The sequence below is a fragment of the Eublepharis macularius genome, chromosome 10, assembly GCF_028583425.1.
Source record: "Eublepharis macularius isolate TG4126 chromosome 10, MPM_Emac_v1.0, whole genome shotgun sequence".
NCBI lineage: Eukaryota > Metazoa > Chordata > Lepidosauria > Squamata > Eublepharidae > Eublepharis > Eublepharis macularius.
This window is the reverse complement of record NC_072799.1, coordinates 53,162,674-53,183,383: the sequence shown is the minus strand read 5'-3', so window position 1 is coordinate 53,183,383 and position 20,710 is coordinate 53,162,674. Positions and strand designations below refer to the sequence as shown.

General features: G+C 45.0%; 1 protein-coding gene across 1 annotated transcript in view; it reads right to left on the bottom strand.

Annotated features, from left to right (window-relative positions):
• The window catches only part of HHIP (hedgehog interacting protein), a 125,656-nt gene extending 106,239 nt beyond the window's left edge, over positions 1-19,417 (bottom strand). The window contains exons 1-2 of the mRNA XM_054989640.1: positions 19,292-19,417; positions 804-1,244 (exon numbers count right to left, since the gene is read on the bottom strand). Coding sequence (XP_054845615.1) covers positions 804-1,244; positions 19,292-19,417 — 567 coding nt within the window. The remainder of the gene's footprint in view (positions 1-803; positions 1,245-19,291) is intronic.
• Positions 19,418-20,710: the final 1,293 nt, after the last annotated feature.

The window sequence follows — 20,710 nt, the reverse complement described above, 5'->3', positions numbered from 1 at the left end:
TCAGACCTTCTTTCTCCTTTCCTCCAAATGGGACTATATGACCAGTGTAACTTTATGAAACAAAACTAGGAATTGTGTGGACGTGTGCACATGCATCCATTCCCTTCCCCTAATTTTGTCCTTATTTTCAAGACTGTAAACTCACTGGGAGCAAGCTGTTCTTTCTACACTAGCTACTGAACAGTGCCAAGATTTTTAAGGTACTTTACTGCCATTCTCTCAAGTCAACACTGTCAGTTTGCAAGTACATTGCCAAATTAACTAGCAGATTTCCCTTGAACTGTTATGATTTAGAAGGCTAACCACAGACCCTGGAAGTTCTCAAAGTGAGGAACATGACACACACACGTGTTCCTAAATTAACACGTGTTTAGTACACCAACAGCTTGATCCTGGCACATAGGAAGCAACGTAGCACACAGTACAGTACCAAAAGCTCCTGTGCCTAAGAGGAAACCATGTTCCTGGATGAAGATCTGTGTAATTCCTAAGCGAGCCCGTGCCAATGCAAACAGAAAGTGGTCCAGTGAAAGAAATCACCTATTTCTCCCACCCTGCTCCGCACAACGACCACCTGAGCTTCTGCCACTGTTAAGTCTCTAACAGTGCAATGCGATCCCAGTGTTACTCCCGTCTAAGCCCATTGCTTCCAATGATTGGACTCTGCTCAGGATGGCACAGGAGATGCCCCAGAGTTGCTGGACTGTTCAGCCCCGTCTCTCCTTCTCCCACTGGACAGTCAGGTCCCAACGCGCGAGGCTCCAAGCCTGATTCTCAGGTGAGTTTGTCCCTCTCGAGCTTACCTTGTTCTCCGACATCTGCAACAAGCCCTGGCTCTCGGGCCGGGGGCAGCAGGACAGGCGAGGGTAGAAGCCCCGGCAGGCCAGCTCCGCGCCGTTGGGGGGCTCCAGGAGCAGCAGCCGCCTGTCCCGCTTTTTGAGGCGCCTGGGGGGGCTGCCGTTCAAACACCGCCGCCTCTTGGCGCCGTTCTCCCCGAACTTGGCCTCCCCCTCGAAAGCGCAGAGGACCACGGCCACCGAGAGCAGGCGCAGCGGGAGCATCTTCCGCGCTACCACGCCCGGGCGAGCTCCGCCGCCGGAGTGACAACAATCCAACGCCAGCCAAGAGCGAGGCTGGGACCCGAAAAAGCAGGGGCCACCGCCAGAGCCCAGGGATGCGCCGGCAACGGGCACGTGCGCACAAGCCGCGCAAGGCGAAGCCGCGGCGCGAGGGCGGCCGCGGGGCTAGCAGGGGCCGGGCGCCGAGAGCCGCGACAGCGGGCCAAAGGGGTTCCCCGGCAGGAGGCGGCAAGTCCCTTCTCCTCGCCCCATATAAAGAAGGCTGCCGTTGAGGGAGGACAGCCGGGCCGGGGTGATGCCTCCTCCGCAGCCGCCGGGCGCTGGAGCTCACTGGGGCTCTCATGTTTCGCTCCCTCTTTTCTTCTTCTTTTTAAGCAGCGCGCGGGGAGGTGCTGCCACCGCGCGCCCCTTCACGTCACCGAAAGAGGGACTCGCGGGGAGAGCCCAAGCGTGCATGTGGCTGTGCGCGCGGGCGGACGGGCGCGCCTGAGGGGAGCGAAGGCGCCGGCGCCAATAAGGCTCGAGGCGCGTGCGCGAGGGCGCGCGCTGCTGTGGGGGGTGGGAGGAAGGGGGCAGGAGAAGCCGCTGTGGTGAGGCGGGAAAGAAGAAGGGTGGGGGCGGTTCGTGAAGGTGTAGTAGCCAGTACCTGCAGGCTTGTCATTAGGGTTGCCAGTCTCCAGGTAGTGGCTGGAGATCTCCCAGAATTACAACTGGTCTCCAGTCCGCAGAGATCAGTTCACCTGGAGAAAATGGCTACTTTGGGGGGTGGACTCTATGGAATTATGCCATGCCAAGGTTCTTTCCCTCCCCGAAACCCACTTTCTCCAGGTTTCTCCAGGTTTCACCCCCCAGATCTCCAGGAATTTCCCAACTTGGAGCTGGCAGCCTTACTTGTCATATACTGAATGGCAAAGAGTAGCCACCCACCCTCGAGCTCTTGTAACTTAATAGTTATGTGGCAGAGGTAGAAATCCAACTATTCCTCATATTTGAATCTTCTGACTGGGAACAATCTCTTATCTTGCCTGTCTACCTGGCATGCAGCTGCTAAATACACAGGAACGTGACAAAGTAGCTGCTTTAAATATGGAAAGGGGTTTATTTACAGCACCCATAGGCAGAGGGTTAATGGGGCAAGGTACTAAAGGCTGACTGGGAAAGGGCACATTTTTTACCGGGAATGGTTGACCTCTAGATTTCATGTTATTTGGCTGTGTTGACTTACACTGTGTAATCTGCCTTGAGTCTCAGTTTGAAAAGTAGGCTATACCTAATTAATTAAAAATAAATAAATAAATTTTGTTTTGGGGAAAAGGCATTGTGCACAAGCGCAGAACACACTTTTGGTCATTCTTTTATCCGAAACAGAAAACCCTAGTTTGATAGTAGATTCACATCTAAAAATAGGATCAGGATCAGAGGCAGAAATTGAGGCTTGAATTAAGCTCTGCCACCAAGCAACCAATCCAAAATTTCTAATCTGTTGAAAGGTACTGTGGTTTCTTGGTTTTGCTAGATGCCTATCAGCAAATCTGTGACTAATCAGTGGTTAAAAAAATGGGAGGGTGATCCCAAGGATCATACAAAGGGACAACCAACCTGCCAGCTGACAGGCTTCACTAATCTGTTACTCTAATATAAATCTGTACACTAAAGGTATGAAAATATGAAATGATGTGCACTGAGGGCTGTAAGGGAGCACCAAGCTGCGAATTCTCAACCAATTCAGTGCCATATGAAACATGGGAAGTGCTCTAGAAAAAGACACAGAACTCCCCCCCCCCCACATTATATCCTTGATTTCATTGCCAATCCATCATACAGCCCATCTTTATGTCAGATGAAAGGGGCCAATATGGGCTTAGGTACTCAGAAATTGGATGCATGGTAAGAGTATATGGGACCTTCTAAATGAGATCCATCCTATCAATATGTCCTAAGGACTTAAAGAATGTACCTGTAATCTATAGACCTGGCCGTATGGGCTGGTAATGAATGCACTCCCATATATTTCTGAAAGAATATTATTAAATTACTGGAGTTGTAGTCTCTGTTCCCCTGACAGGTTTCAATATCCACAGTCTTTCCTTTTTTGAGAAAAAGGTCCCATTAGTAAAGTAGTGCCAAAGCGGATTATTTTCTTCAGAGGTATCTTGTATCACAAAAACATGCAAAGTAAATGATTGTTTCTCAATAGTTATAGCTTTTCTTAGGCTAACTGAAAGGATGTCACTGTGTCAAAGTTTCAGCACACCAAACTATCCTCCCTTTACAGAACATGCTGTTAGGTTGATACTGTAGTGAGAACGTGACATAAATAGAGCTTTTCAGATTTGCAAATCAAATGTATCTGTTACTTTTGACAAATGCTACAAGTTGCGTTATGTGGACCTGTGAAAGTTGTGAATTTAAAGTTTGCTGTGCATGTTGTTTCTTCATCAGGTGACACAACTTGTTCTTTAAAATATACTGAGAATTTCAGGAAGAAGGAGATAAGGTAAAAGCCCATAAAAATTGGATCAGTGGCACATCTCCTGGTTCAATTAAATGAAAAGGACACAAAGAAAGTGAAATGTGGCCTGCATTACTTGTGCAGGGTTGGCCCAGGACCTGGATGACTAATGGACAGATAAATGTTATTTCCTTTCCCTTTAGTGCCATGTTAAATTAAACCATTATTGGGTTTTTATGGGCAGCTGCTGCTAATACCCTCTCATTGCAACTAGTTCAATAAACAGAATTCTTACATCACATGTAAGCTGTAACTTGTTTAATTTCAACTAAGTAGGAAATGTCAGAGAGTAAGGTCCTATCTCCTTTGTACTGAGATTCATAAGGAAAGTAAGGAAAGATGCATTTGAAACACCACCAGCAACGTATATGCCATTAATTACAGTTCAATGTAGCACTAGCATTTCAAATGGCATTTGACTGAAAAGGACTCCCCAGAGTGACATTCTTGACCTACTTGGGCTGACACACCCACCCCAGTTTTAAAAGTGGAAACTGAAATGTTTCCGTTTCCAAATAAAACAATTGCCAGTACTGGATAAGGCCCTAAAAAGCTGTGTAAATGTGTAACTAATAGAGCAGCTGCACATACAGTGGCTTCCTCTCTAAAGGCTGTGAGTAAAGGAAAATGGGAAGTGTGAATCTGTAAGGACAAATGTCCCTTCAGTTTTTATAAACCACCAATACCAACTGGTAAAAAACAGCGGTGTGATATTTGTTATGTAATATAACAACAACAACAACAACAACATTTGATTTATATACTGCCCTTCAGGACAACTTAACACCCACTCAGAGCGGTTTACAAAGTATGTTGTTATTATAACCCCACAACAATCACCCTGTGAAGTGGGTGGGGCTGAGAGAGCTCCAGAGAGCTGTGACCCAGCTGGCTTCAAGTGGAGGAGTGGGGAATCAAACTTGGTTCTCCAGATAAGAGTCTCATCACCACTACGCCAAACTGAATGCTTCCTAGAAATGGTATTTAACTAGCTCCACTTGCAGGTTTAGAGAATGAGAGGGAACAGTTCAACACAGAAAGCTGTCTTATACTGAGTCCGACCTCTGGTCTACCAAGGTCAATCTAGTGTGCTCTGAGGGGGAGGGGTTCTCCAGCGTCTCAGTCTGAGGTCTTTCACATTGCCCCCTACTGGAACCTTTTAACTGAAGATGCCAGTTATTGAATCTGGGACCTCCTGCATGCAGATGTGCTAAGGGAACATTTGTGCTAAAGAAACATTTCTTAGTAATTCTGTGCAAGATATTTTAGGACGTAGCAAAACATGCCATGGGAATTTGAGGTGCTCTGTGGCAAGTGTTATCTGTTACATTTACCTCTTTAAACAACCCAAAGAGAAGAAATATCCCCACACCTTCCTATATGCTGTATATAGTCCCAATTTGCTACCATAAGGTACTATGTTATCATATTAAAATGTTTGCTCTAAGGTAAGATGCAAGCAGGTTGAGATGAATGTTAAGATCAAACTCAGATGCCAATTTGGTTAGGAATTTAGGATATGAGAATAAAACTACTTTATCCCAATGGAATTCTACCAAAGGCATATCATGCCCTGATGAACTCTGACTGAACTTAAGACCCAACCAACAATCTTTTAAAATAATAATAGTAAATAAATATATACTCCAAGATGGGAGAAACATTCACAGATGTTGAGAAACCATTTGCTGTAGGCTCTTCCTGATTAAAAAAAAATACATTGAGTTCAGTACACAGGTGTTGTTTCCCTTGCACAAAAGAACACATTTCATGTTTTAGTCAATTCAGATCTATGCAAGGCCCACAACTGAGGAAGGACATTTAAAAAAACAAACAAACAGAAACCAGTTTATACTATACAATTTAGCATTTATACAGTCCTTAAATGTTCAAAACACTTTGGATATAATACTCCAATAATCCAAATCGAGGGTTACCACCGTGCTTTCTCTTCTAGGGCAAATACTTGTTTCAATAGGTGAGGATGATATGCATTGAGAAAAGGATATGGGGAAAGGGATGAAAAACCCATAGTCCCCATCTCAAATTGTACCTCCAGCTGCATTTAGGTATTTTTAAAGGACATCCAGATATAGATCTATCAGCATTTCATCTACTTTGATCCTGAGAAGGCTAGCATCGGAAAGATTTACCCTATTTCATCTTATTCCTTGTTTGTTCAATGTGCATAAGAGACAGCTAAGATTATGCAAACACCCAGATCTTCCTCTTTCTAAATTTGACCCGGTTTCTGCCGCATTGACGCCTTTCTACTATTTTCTGATAGTGAAAGATTTCATGTAGATGAGCAAAATGAGAACAAAGAATGCCAATTTTAAATTCAGTTAAGTCTCCTCAGATCTCCTGGGTTTAGGGGTGCTTCTAATGCTCTTCCTGAAAAAGCGAAGAGCGCTTTTTACCATCCCTGTCTGACTGAAAAGATACAAGCTTTTCTGAAAAGAAGACTAATAGTACAATCCTAAGAAGAGTTACTCCAGTCTAAGCCCCTTGTTTTCCTGTTAGTGACCATTATTCATGCCTTCGTAACTTGAGGCTAGTCTATTATAAAACTGTTGGGAACGGGGAGTGTTTTCCTGGTCTGATCATTGGACATGACACTAGCGCCGGATCTAGGGTTGCCTGCACCCGGGACAACCCTAGGCTGACCACTATGCACGCACGCGCAGCACGCGCGCTCCCCACGCTGCGTGATGATGTCACTTCGGTGATGTCATCACGCAGGGCAGAACGGAGGAGGCAGCGTGTGGGGCTGGGAAGCCGCCTGTGCCATTCACCTCCCCGTAGGCGAATGGTGCGGGTGGCCTCGCAGCCCCCCGCACTGCTTTCGCCTGCCCCGCACCTCAAGCCGGCCACCCCCTGTCCCGCAGGGCAGGCGAAAGGCAGTGCGGGGGGCTGCGAGGCTGCCCGTGCTGCTGCCTGCGCCAGCTGGCAGCTGCTCCTGGCGCCCCCTCCCTGGTGGTGCTGGGGGCAGACTACCCCCCCTGCCCCCCTTAGATCCAGCCCTGCATGACATGAGGAATCATACGACTCAAATCAGGAGCAGATCAGCAGATTGTCTTGGATCAAGAAGCTCCAGCAACCAACAGGAGAGCAGGAACCTTGCAGAAGTTCTTGGAACTGGCACAGAGAAATTTGTAAGTCCCCGGACAGCAGACCGATGCCTAGCCCGTGATGAGCATCCTTCTCTTGATGAGAAGTTTCACAGTACAGAATATGGTAGCCTGGCTTCTGATAGGGGTGTCACTAAAATCGTATTGACTCTTATACCAGTGTTTACAGTAGGTTTGTATTGACTTCTGGACACAATTCAAGTAACTTATTTTGACCTGAATCCCTAAAGAACTTGTGTTTTATATACCTTAGAGACCACCTCATGCCATATGTTCAACCATGATCAAGATTCAAGAATACCTTCTTGTCTGTACCATCCATGCCCCTGTTGGAATTTAAGGCATAAAAGGGAGCATTCTTGGTAGATGTCCAGCAATTGTGTAATTAGCTGCCTCTAGGGGTTCATCAAACCCGAATACCTGCTAGAAGCAATGTAATACTTAAAATTGCTACAATGAAGCAGACGTGGGACAAATGTAATGCATATTAATATAAGTGAGCATATTTTCAATATTGTCTGTCAATGCCATCCTCGTTTCCACCACCCCCACCACTGCAACAGTGGGTACCTTCCTCAGGCCCTGTGACACTGCCCCCCATCAGCTCTTCAACTGCAGGTGCCTTCGCTGAGCCCCAGACTACCTTCCCTATCACAGTGGAAGCTGTGCCCATGCCCAACCCGGGGCAACAACCCCCAGTTTACTCATCCATTTCCTACAGCAACACAGGCAGCCCAACACCAGCCAGCCCCATGAGTACTTTGGCGGACAGGCAGGACATACACAAACCCCAGGATACTGAGGGGGCTGCTGGGGAGCTTCAGTAGCAGAAGGGGGAAGCCAGGCAAGGACTGAAGTGGGGTGGGAGGGGTCAGGGAATTGCAGAGTTGACCCAGACCTTCCATCAGATAGGCAGGAGAAGATACTCAGGAAAACTGGGTGGGGACTGGGAGTTAGGGTTGCCAGGTGTCAGGGTTTTGTTTGTTTGTTTGTTATTTTGTTGGACTGTCCAGGGGAAATGCACTCGAAATATCAGAGTCTTGGGGGAGGGAGGAGAAGAGGAGGAAGAAAAGGGTGTGGCACAGAGGAAGCTGGCCCACTTCCTGCCAGTGGAATAGGTGGGGGTGGACTTGTCCGGGGGGGCACCACTTGTCTAGTGGCATGTCCTTGGGAGGGCTGGGGATGGCCCCTGGTTGCATGGGTCCACCTCTGAGGGGCTCGAGGGCTGGGGCCTGCTCAGCTTGTTACAAAGACATCACTTCTGGATAGGGTTGCCAGGCCCCCTCAACCTCCCGGTGGGGGGATTGGGGCCTGGCACTCACCTTTCTGTGTGTGTGTACGCGCGTGCATGCGTGTGCGCTCCCGCAAGTGCAATGATGTCACTTCTAGGAAGTGACATCATCACACGGGCCCCGCAGTAGTGTGCCCACGCTCCGCAGGGGCTTGGATCGGGCCGCTGTGGAGGGCTCTGCAGCGACCCAAAACAGGCCCGATCTACACCAAAATGGGCTCATTTTGGGCCCATTTTGGTGCAGATCAGGCCCGTTTTGAGCCACTGCGGAGTGCAGGAGCGCTCCTGCCCTCAGCAGTGCCGAAAATGGCCCCATTTGGATGCGGATTTAGCCCATTTTGAGCCACTGTAGCGTGAAGTCTGCAGCACCGAAAATGGCTCCGTTTGGGCATGGATCGGGCCTGTTTTGAGCCACTGCAGAGTGCAGGAGCACTCCCGCACTCTGCAGCGGTCCCGATCTGGGCCAAACTGGGCCGATCCAGGTGGCTGCTGCGCAAGGGAGCGCGCACAGAAGGTGCGTGCCCCCCCACTGGCCAGGTAAGTGGGGGTGGGGCGTGAGGGGTGGGGGCAGGGTGTGAGGGGTGGGGGATCCCCCACCCCCACCGGGGGTATGGTAGCCCTACTTCCGGAAGTGATGTCATCATGCTGGGACTGCACATGCGATGATCTTGCCTAAGGTGAGTACCGCCTCCCCCCTCCCCAGAATCCAGTTTTTTGCGGGAGAGCACCTTACAACCCCATTGGGAGGAAACCCAAGGAGTGGGAAAGGGGAATCTTTTAAAGGCAGGGCTGAGGAGAAAGGCAAAAGAGGTAGCTGAAGAAGGAAGAAGGAGAAGGAACAAAGTGGTGCAATCCCCTTTCCTACATGTCTGAAGCCTTTGACAACTGGTTGGTATCCAGCCAGCCAGCTAGGGGTGCTGGTGAAAGAAAAGCCTCACAACTATGTATTTTCAAACTAGCTATATCACTCTAGCCCCAAATAAATGATCTGCCCCATATTTTGGATGGATCAAAAGAGAAGAATAATTCTATTAGACTAAATTAGGGTTTAGTCTGTGTGCCTATGCCAAGCTTGGAACATTATTGTCCATTTTGGCCTTTTAAATTATCCATCTTTTTTGAAACCCAAACCAGGTAGAAGAATTTGAAGTCATGACACAGTTTAATATACAGACAGTACATTTTCAGTACTGTCTACGGTTGCCACATCCAGCTTGGAGAACTCTTGGAGATTAGGGGGAGGAGCCTAGGGAGGGACCTCAGCAGGGTACACTGCTATAGAGTCCACCCTCCAAAGCAGTCATTTTCTCCATGGGACTGATCTGTGGAGTCTGAAGATCATTTGTAATTCCAGATTTCCAGGCCACACCTGGAGATTGGCAACCCTAGTACAGTTTGCGCTATTAAAGTTTGGTTTAAAATAAAGTTTACTTACATACTTGTTTTATATACTATCTTTATAACCAATGGGAACCCAAGCAGTTTACATAATTTTTCTCTCCTCCATTTTATCCTCACAGCGATCCTGAGGGCAGGTTAAAGCTGAGAATGGATGACAAGCCCAACGTCACTTAGTGATGTCCTGTGGTAGAGTGGGAATTCTAACCTGGATCTTCCAGATCATAGTCTGACACTCTACCACTACATGCCGTCTTCAGTTATGAATACCCCTTGTATTATTCATATTCTTTAATATATTGTATTTTGCTTATTACGTCACATGTCCCACGCCCCATACCAGGAAAATTCTCAAGGTAAAATAGCATCAGTGTTCCGATTTGTCTCTGGGGACGCTGTATCATCTAGTTGTGCCTATTATAGTGTTCATATAAACTAGGGTTGCCAGGTCCCCTGAGCCTCCTGGGTGGGATGTCAGAGGCCTGGCACCTACCTTTTAAATTCCCAATGAGGAGGCCCTACATTGACACTAACCTAGATATTTTGTCCAGGCCTCTGGTACTCAAGTCAAAAGGTCTTGGGGGTGGGGAAGATCTCTATAATGTTGTTGTTGAGAAACACAGATAAGGTCAAGAATGCTTCCACATCATTCCATAGCATGCACAATTTTTTTTTTAAAAAAATCCCTCTTTAGGATGGCATTTTTATAAGGAGGGCGATCTGGCTGTGACATCTGTCACCCCATTGATCACCAGGGTTGATTCGGCTGATTTGGCTGGCTAGGCGGGTGTCCCCTTCCTCCCTCACTGCTCCATGTGCGTCCCTCCTGAAGCTGCGCTCGGTAGAAGAGGATAACCATCCCAGATAGAAGGAGTGTACTGTTCTTCGGTCAAGGGTATACGATTTAATGTCTGTGGAATGTTCTACATAGTTTTTATTGTATATATTTTAGATTTTGTAGTATTGTTATGTTGTATTATACTGCTGTTTTTTAATTCTTATGAATCCACCTTGAATGTATGTTAGAAAGGCAGATTATAAATAAAGTAAATAAATTCTTGAGTGCCTGAGGAAGGCCCTTTTAGTTTCTTCAGTTCTTCAAAGCGAACTGGAGGCAGGAACAGACATTTAAAAAAAAATGGTGGCCATCTTGGATTTGCCCCTGAGCCGCACATATCCACATATCTCTGAGGATTACTCCAGTCCATTTCTTTCAGACCCTTTTATAATGTAGAAACCACAGTCAAATCTTGAGCATTGGACATGGATCTGAATAATTTTACCTTAATATAATAGTGATGAGAAAGAACAACTCAGTAGAAGTCAGAAATCAGGGAAAAATAAAATTAGAGTCTCTTTAAGAAGTCAAAACCAAAGACTACATAAAGATCTTGGGATGTTGTAAAAAGGTTTTTTTTCATGGCTCACGTAAAAACGAGACAAATAAAGGATGCTGAGATACAGTAGAAATAAAGCTGCAATGGGACAGGTTGTTGGCAATGCAGGCAGAAAAGTGATACCTCTAAAAGTTGTAGTAAAGTTAATGAGATAAATTAAAAAATGAGACAAGGTCAGTGTATAAATTCAGCCTAAAGCATGAATAAATTGAGATTCAGAAACCATAAACTAACCTGGATCAAATAGTTAGAGCACATTGAAAACTAAAGTGATTATTCCAGGACAAGCAGTGAATGTTTTGTTATGTATGATAAGCTGAAAACAGAAGAAATGGAAAATGTTAGCAGCACCTGGGCCGATTCCAGATGACTAACCTTAAGGCGCTTCATGCCTCCCTCTTCCGGATCACGACGGGGAAAATGCGAAATATCGCATTTCCTCACGCGAGTTTTGTACCGCTAGTTAATAATGCTTTTGATGGCCTGTTTTTTGGGGGATGCCAATCTTAAGAGAAACTTCTAAAATATAGTCATTATCTTGGCTGGGTTGGGAAAATATTTCCTGATTTCCCTCCAGATATTCTCATATATTCCTTTGTAACGCATGCATCACAGCATAACTCCACCAAAAATCATGGAAACATTTCCCTCCTTTTTCACTTCTGCATACTCCTGATGCCACCATTTATTAATGAGCTTAATCCCAGGCTGCATTATAAACTGTTTAGTCCTTTTCCAATAGTTAATATCTTTATTCTCAAGCTCTGTTAACGTATTGTTCTTTAAATGCATAATTTATACCATGACAGATCTATAAAATAAAAATGTCCAGATTGCGGAGCACAAATCTTCCTAACACTGTGTGAGCCAGTTATGAGATCAACTACATCTTAAATAGGCCTGAGCTAAAACTGCTGATCATGTTTCATGTTTTTATTCAAGAGTGTAAAAAAAACACCTTGTTTTTGATCACACACAAACACATTCATGTTATTTTAGTGCTTGTATTCCATCCTCGCTGTCAGCATGGCCTCCCATGAGAAGGTGTTGTGACCACTCATATGATTTTGTTGATGATGTCACAGAACTTTGTCTTATGTGGTGATATGACAGATACTTGTAAGCAAAATCAGATGGCTCATCACTAGACATGGGCATGAACCGAAAAAATTTAATGCACCGGCAGTTCGTGGTTCGGTGCCAACAACGAACCCGAACCAGCAAACTGCAACAAACTTTTCCCGTTGCCGAACCGGTTTGAGGTTCGTGGTTCGTGGGCATCAGAACGGCCCCCGTTGGAATTAGAGAGCCCATATTCCCGGGGAGTGTTTAACAAGCTCTCCTCCAGCCATTACCCAAGTTTGGTCAAGATTGCAATAGGGATCCAAGCTCCAATTAAACTCTGTCTCTCTCCCCAAAGGCTAGCAAGTAGCAAGCAACAGCTCTGTCACACCCCACTGCTTGCTGAAAGTGAAACCCAGCCTGGGAGCCAACTGCTTTTTATAAGCTGAGGTCCCATTGAGCAACACAGGAGGTCTGTGGTTGGCCGTCAGAGCTGCCTATCAGGGTTTGCATGGATGAGATTGGAGTGCCCATGGCTACAGAACACCCCCTCCTCCTCCCTCCCCCGGGTGTCTTCTCCCAGGTTGTAACCACTTTGCAGCTCCATGGTTGGAAGGAAGACCTGCCGATCAAGGTAAGCTGGGCTTCCATTCGAGTTTTCAAGGTGACAGGAGTGCAGACAGAGTTCAGGCATTCCCCTGGCTCCGTTTCCAAGGGAATTGATTGATGGTGCCTGACTGTCTGGCTTCACGAACCATGGAAGAATGCACCGAACTGCACCTCTAACGAACGCTGGTTCGTTGGCCATGGATGCTCATGAACCGCCGGATCGCGAACGGAAGATTGGGTGGTTCGTGGGTTTTTTTGGTTCGTAATGTGCTTTGTGCCCATGTCTACTCATCACAGCCCATCCAGTTAAATGACTGTATGGACCAATGAGGCCAAACACCATAAGCAAAGAACTGCACAAAGGAGATGGCAGCAAAAAATGAAAAGCAAGTAAAGGAACAAAGAGGTATCAAATAGCTGCAAGACAGAAACCATGTGGATGAGTAACACCCAATTATATCTACTGTTAGATGGTTGACTGGATACCGTACCAGATATCCCAGCTGGAGCTTTGGAGACTGTGACTGGGTGGTTGAAGCAGAGTCAATTGAAGCTGAATTCTGTGTTGGCAGAGGTCTTGTATCTGGATTGCTGGTCGACAGGTCTAGGAATATGGCTCCCAGTCCTGGATGGGGTGCTGTTGATGCCTATGCTGACGGTAAGGAGCCTGGGCATGATCCTGGATGTTTCTCTGCCAATGGAAACCCAGGTCACGACAGTTGCCAGGTCTGAATTTTATTATCTTCGGCAGATCAGGCAGCTTGTTCCTTACCTCTCAACTAGTGACCTGGCAACAGTGATCCAAGCAATGGTCATCTCCAGATTGGACTACAGTAACTCGCTCTACCCAGGGCTGCCCTTGAGGATGATCCGAAAGTTACAGCTGGTCCAGAATGCACAGCACGTATCCTCACTGGGACTCTGATTAGGACACACATTAGAACTGTCTTGTGCCATCTGCACTGGCTCCCAGTTGAATTCTGCATCAAGTTCAAGGTATTGACTATGACGTCCAAAGCCCTAAACAGACTGGGACCTACATACCTGCAGGGCCGCCTCTCACCATATGTTCCCTGGAGGACTCTTTGTTCAGCTGATCAACATCTTCTGGTGGTCCTTGGCCCCAAGGACATTCGCCTAGCCTCAACTAGGGCCAGGGCCTTTTTTGCCCTGGCACCAGCCTGGTGGAACTCTCATTCCAGCGAGACCAGGGCTCTGTGGGACTTATTATAGTCCCACCAGGCCTGTAAGATGGAGATGTTCTGCCAGGCCTATGGCTATGGTTGAGGTCTGGGTGGGCTACCTGGTCGGCCTCTCTGTTGTGGCCTTGGTCTGCTGTTTGTCTGAAACATCTATGACCTGCCTGCCCTATCCCCTTTGATCACTGAAGAGGTGTATAGTTTTAACATCTTCACTGCTGTTGAATATGGTTTTATAGTTTTAAATTGTATTATTGCTTTTATACTGTATTTATTGTTATTGTAGACTAACCATGTTACCCGTCCTGAGCCTGTTCACGGGGAGGGTGGGTTAGAAATGTATTAAATTAAATTAATTTTGTTAGTCACGTCAAATGTTCATTTGACAGGAATATCAAAATTAAAATTTATTTGGGACAGACCTGATTTTAAATTCTTTCACACATAAGGAGTACTATTATCTTTGCACTCTGTTCTGACCCAGAGGAGACTTTTTTTGTACTCACATCACCCGATAGCTGCCCCCACTTTTTAAAGGGGGAAGTACTATTAAGTGATGTCCAAATCCCTAGGTGGGAGGGATTAGTCCTGCAAAGTATACAATAGTTTCCTTTAAATGAGAGAACACATATGCCATGCAGTCTTGTAATCTGTTTTATTTGCCAGTATGACAGGCACCAAAACCTGCATCATTTCCCAAAGACAGCAACTGTATCCTAAGAATATCTCAATTTTAGCATAGTCTACTAAAAAATAGTCAGTTCTCTGCTCCCAAACTGAAACACATACGTGGGCATGCATGCCCCCCCCCGCCGCCCACATAGTAGTGAGCCCAGATCCCACCCTTTAGGTAAATTGCTCATTCAAGAAAACACTTTTAGTCATCAGCTCCCATTCCTATAACATCAGCTGATCACTCCTGACTGTTAACAGGCAATAAACTTTAAAGAGTGGTCACCCAAGAAGCATTAACAATATACTTAACAATGTATGGTGGTTTGTATGGAAATATATGAAATGAAATCCTGCCCTCAAATCATAGTTGACTTATGGCAACCCTGGGTGGGATTTTCATGGCAAGAGACTAACAGAAGTGGTTTGCCATTGCCTGCTCCTGCAACCCTGGTCTTTGTTGGAGGTCTCCCATCCAATTACTAACCCAGGCCAACTGTACTTAGCTTCTGAAATTTGACGAGACCAGGCTCACCTTGGCTATCCAGGCCATGGTAAATTAGAAGAGCTATTTTGTTCCTTAAAGAATCAGAATGTGCTTTGTTCAGACCTTTTATGATTTGTAATTTCCAGAGAGATTTCCCCGATACATAGCAATACCTAATTTAAGTGGTATAGTGGTTAGAGAGTTGGACTAGAATCTGAGAGGTCCAGTTTGGAATCCCCGCTCTGCCATGGAAGCTTGCTGGGTGACTTTGGGCCAGTCACACCCTCTCAGCCTAACATACCTCACAGGGTTGTTGTGAGGATAAAATGAAGGAGAGGAGAAGTAAGCTATCTTGGGTCCCCATTGGGGAGAAAGGCAGGGTATAAATAAAGTAAAATAAGTAAATAAAAAAAACCAAGAAAATTATTATTTAGTTAATAAAATAAGTGTGACTCTTTCATGTATCAGGCAGAGTGCTTTTTTAAAGGACCCTTTCGTACAGGCTCTTTAACTCACTGTGGATTCTGAAGGTGAACAGATTTTTTTTAAAGATTTCACACATCTTAAGGATAAAAGCTGTCCTTCTGTAGTTAATGAGGATTTAATCAGGGTTTTCTGAAATCTGTTTTGATCCAGTGTTTTGTAAACAATTTTTGCAATGTATCCTTTAGATATGTGAAACCTCTAAAAAAACCCATTTATCTTTGGAAGCCAAAGTGTGTTTAAAGAGCAATGTAATATTTTGCATATCTGACAAATGAGGCAGTTTCACAAATTTCCTCTGCAAAAGAAACCCAAAATGGCTTAAAGGATTCTCCTTTCCTTCATTTTATTCTCACAAAAACCCTGTGAGGTAGGTGAGCAAGCGTGTGACTGGCTGAAGGTCACACAGTAGGCTTCTATTGCTGAGTGAGGATTCAAACCTGGGTCTCCCACATCCTAGTCTAAAACACTGGCTCTTAGCATATCATGTACAAATACAAATTATGTGATACAGTATGTTTTATTTCTTCCCATCTGAAAGATCCAATGCAAAATCGGAACAGAAAGAGTTTCTATATCAAATATGAATATATTGTGCAATAATGCATTACCAGTTATTAACTTTTCACTGTGCACATCACAGAAAGCACTGGAGCCTGTAAACCTCTCTTCAGCTACACGTGACAGACCTCCAACATGTCTGCCCACAAATTCTGTCTCTCTGTCAGTGGTATAGACAAATGAAAGTGTGCCGTCCTTGAAGCATATTTGTGTTCAACCACACACATTCAGGTGGGGGGGGGGAGACTCTGTTCTTACAAAATTATGGTATTTGTCAAATTAGTATGCCTTTGCAAAAATCATCATTTTTAGAGCAACACAAATGCCCCATGACTACCAAATCCATTCCACATGCTCGGTGTTAATTCCTACCTTCAGCTGCACGGAACCTTATTGTGAGGGATATGGGAAAGGTCAGCACTGCATTTCTCTGCTCAAAATGTTCAAAATGGTATCCTCATACCACACAGGAGAAAGGGTGTAGCCAAAATAAACCATTTTCTAACCACTGTACATAAGGACTTAATTATAATAAATTACACCAATAATTTTTCTTGCTAATGAACAAAATACTTCCATAACCAAGAGGGGGGGGGGGCTCTATGTGCACTTACTCAATTTATGCCATGTAAAGGAAGAAATACTTTTCACATTCATGTACACTTTCGGGCTGTCTAGAGAAGACTAGCTAACTAAACTATCTGGACCTGCATGTTCAATAGGGTCAATAAGAGCCAAGCTACAAGTGACACCTGACACAGGTTGGACCCTTGCCAGCTTACCTCAAGGTTTGATGGGAAATGTAGGCATCCTGGTTTTAGAGCTTGGCTCTCCATTACAGTTGCAAGACCAGGACGCCTACATTTACCATCAAAACTTGAGGGAAGCTGACAAGTGTCCAACCTGTGTCAGGCATCACTTGTAGCTTGGCTCTAAGTCACATTGAATTAAATGGGTCTTGTAATCTCAAGTAACTCTCACTAGTAGTATTCTATACTAGTACCATTGAAGTTCAGTAGGACTCAGTCAGTGAAAATAAACAGAGCTAGCCCAAGGACTTTTGGCATCCTAGACCAGCCAGCCCCCCCTCCCCCCATCAGATTACTCCAATTATACCACAGATCAGCAAGAAATTTTGCTATGCATTGAGAAGGAACTCAGAAGGTGATGGTGTCAGTCACCAAACAAGCCCTGTTGTTGTAGCTGATACTCTTTCTTAGGTTTTCCAGCCTCCAGATGGGGCTGGAGTTGGCTGGAATTACAATTCATCTCCAAACTGCAGAGATCAGTTCCTCTGGTGGAAATGGCAGCTTTGGAGAGTGGACCCTATGGCATCACATCCCTGCTGAACCATCCCCAAATTCTGACTTCCCTAAGGACTGCCCCCAGATCTCCAGGAATTTCCCAAGCTGGAGTTCTTCTCCGAAGGGCCAGAACTAATCCAGGGACCACAAGTCGCTGGCTTCTAACTTACACTGTTTACTGCAGCTAACAAGCACTAATGGGCCAAGCCTTTGAAAGAAGTGAAATGCACTGCTACCCAGGGCTTTTTTTCAGCGGGAACGCGGTGGAACGGAGTTCCAGCACCTCTTAAAAATGGTCACATGGCCGGTGGCCCCGCCCCCTGATCTCCAGACAGAGGGGAGTTTAGATTGCCCTCTGCAGCGTGAAGGGCAATCTAAACTCCCCTCTGCCTGGAGATCAGGGGGTGGGGCCACCGGCCATGTGACCATTTTTGCCGAGGCAATTTAAACTTTAAAGAACTCCTCCCTTGTTCCAGCTGATCCAAAGTGATGTTATTGTGCAGTCTTGAGTTCCACCACTGAGTTCCACCACCTCTTTTCCCAGAAAAAAAGCCCTGCTGCTACCTTTGCTCAGGTGATTAAAAATTGAGTTACCTTAGTTTGTATATCCCTGGCACATTCTCCCCTTTCTTTAGTCTTGAGATGCTTTTAAACTTTTCAATTTAACATGATTTTATTGAAAAAGCTGGAAAGAATCAAAACCAGACTTTGGTGACTTGCAGCAGCCTGTGAACCACTGACGTATAAGCTTAATGGCCCACTTGAGACCAGGGGAAGTTCCTTAAATGTTAAACTGGCTAAAATAATTTAAAATTTGTAAGAGTGGTGAAAATTCCTTGGCTAATGCTATACCTCTTTTGCTTCCCATTTAGTAAAAAGTTTCTTAATGTAGTTGTTAGCAGCATGCTTGTCTCCTGAATTTCTGATTCACTAGAACCTTTGGACTTTTTTTACAATATGGCCTTAAAAGAAGCCAATGTAATAACAACAGGGTGCTCAAACTACTAAACAAGTGACTTTTTAAACTCTGTAATGAACTTCTGCAAAAATCTCTTGCTTATAGAGCAACTGAACATATAAAATTATATATTTATAGCTTGTGTCCAGAAGGCAACTTTGGATTGTAGCCCTTCTCCGAGACATTTAGACCCTGAAGTGGCTGACATGGGGTTATTCCATTTTATCCTTCCATCAACCCTATGATGTAGGTTAGGCTGAGAAATTGTCATTTAATTAGCACTATACCACTCAGGCTATCTTGATAAAGTATATGCGGATGGGATGAATGGATCACTGCTCACATAGACTACCCCAATTTCTCCCACCACTCCTAGTTGAGGGAATAAAGTATGGGACCAGGGTTGATTAATGAAAAGGGGCAGAGGGTGATAAGGAGAAAGTAGTGGTGCCTCCTGATTTGTATTGTTCCTAACCAGGGGAGAATTACCAGTAGGCAAATTAAAGGAAAATACAATTTCAAAGCAACTCCTCAAATATGTAATCATCTGTAGTTCTTCACAAATAGATCTCCAAATACAAACAGGGTCTATACAGGAAGTAGGGATGGGTAATTAAAGTAGTGGTTAAGAGCGGTAGGACTCTGATCTGGAGAACTGGGTTTGATTCTCCACTCATCCACTTGAAACTATTTGGGTGACCTTTGGTCAGTTACACAGCTCTCTCAGTCCCACCCACCAAACAGGGTGGTTGTCGTGAGGATAACATACTTTGTAAATCACTCTGAGTGGGTATTAAGTTGTCCTGAAGGGTTGTATTATTATTATTATTATTATTATTATTATTATTATTATTATTATTATTATTATTATTATCATTGTATAACTCAAGCTTGAGCAACACAATTGAAAGTTGAAACAGCAGAGGACTTGTGAAAGTCTGAGAGCCAAACTACAAGTGACGTCTTACACAGGTTGGACACTAGTCGGCTTCCCTCAAGTTTTGATGGGAAATGTAGGCATCCTGGTCTTGCAGCTGTAATGGAGAGCCAAGCTGTAAAACCAGGGCGCCTACATTTCCCATCAAAACTTGAGGGAAGCCGACTAGTGTCCAACCTGTGTAAGACGTCACTTGTAGTTTGGCTCTCACACTCAAGTCTTCCTTGCAGCTTGGCTGGTTCTCTGTGCTGCTTCTATTGCTCTTGGTGCTGCTGTAGATCTCCAATGGCTGCAGCTCTGCTTTGGTTTCCTCCTCAGCATGCTCTTTTTTCTTCATAGGACATTCCTTCTCTTCAGAAATCTATTCTCCCCCACCCCAAATACTGCCTATGTCTCCCTTACAGGAACAAAACAGTTTGCTTAACATCTCTACCAAAGGACCAAACCCATAGGGTTCATACGGTAATTTCATTTATTTGCTTGAGACACCATATTTTATTTATGTATGCCACATTTGTATGCCACCTTTCCATACAAAAATGTTCCCCAAGGCAGTGAACAACAGATAATTAAAACATTTAAAATGTGGTTATATGATAGTTTGGTTGATTCTAAGGATTCTCTTCAGTTGCCATAGGGCAACTTAGGGTTGTCAGCTCTGCTCTGGTAAATGCCAGGAACTTTCAGGGGTGGTGCCTGGGGAAGGTGGAGTTGGGGGGGGGCATTGATATCATTTCTTCCCTGTCTGTCTAGGAATTCTCACAATCTCTATTGTCTTTACCATGGAGCTTGGGGATATTCCTAGAGCATCACCTGGCAGTGAAACCACTTTAGGGCAGGGTTCATTGGCCATGACATCTTTCCAAATGACAGTCTAGGATTTCCCCATCTCTATGGTAAAGACTATAGAGATTGGGAAAATTCTAGAGTGCCACAATCACTGCTGTTCCCTCCATTTTTTCCCACCTGCTAAAAAAAGCAAGGGTGGGGGACTGAGGACAGGGATGGAAAATTGCCTGCTGTGACAGGGCCAAAGATGACCCTAGGATTAATAGTTGTGCTCCTTCCTCTGAAGGAAATGGCAGCTTCCAAGGACAGCCTTTAAGGTAGCACATCCATGCTGAGCTCCATCTTCTCCTCTCCCAGGTAGTTCTCCCAAATCTTCAGGAATTTCCTAAGCCACAGTTGACAACCACAGTAGACAGGAGGCTGTCAGTCCCACAGACGTTGCTGCCTGAGGACATTGCCTCAGTTGATCTCATGATATAGCCAGGCCTGGTAAAAGATCAAGTATACCTTTACACCAGTGTGGAAACCATTGCCAGGTCAGTGGCTCTTCTGTACAAAATGTAAAGAACAACAAGTTTCTGTGTGAAAAGGAACAAATATGTTGTTTGGGGTGTTCTGGCCATGCCAAAGATGAGAAAATACAACCTAGATCAGAGGGGAACTTTTACAGAACTATTATTCGCTGTTGTGGAAGCTTTTACATTCTGGAATTCTTCTGCAAAATAAACACCCCCACACACTCAGAGTGCTTGTAATAATAGTGTTCACTAGATTTTGGAAAATAATACTAAAAAGATGGAAGTAAATATTTCTTAATCTGTTTAACACATTGCAATACTGT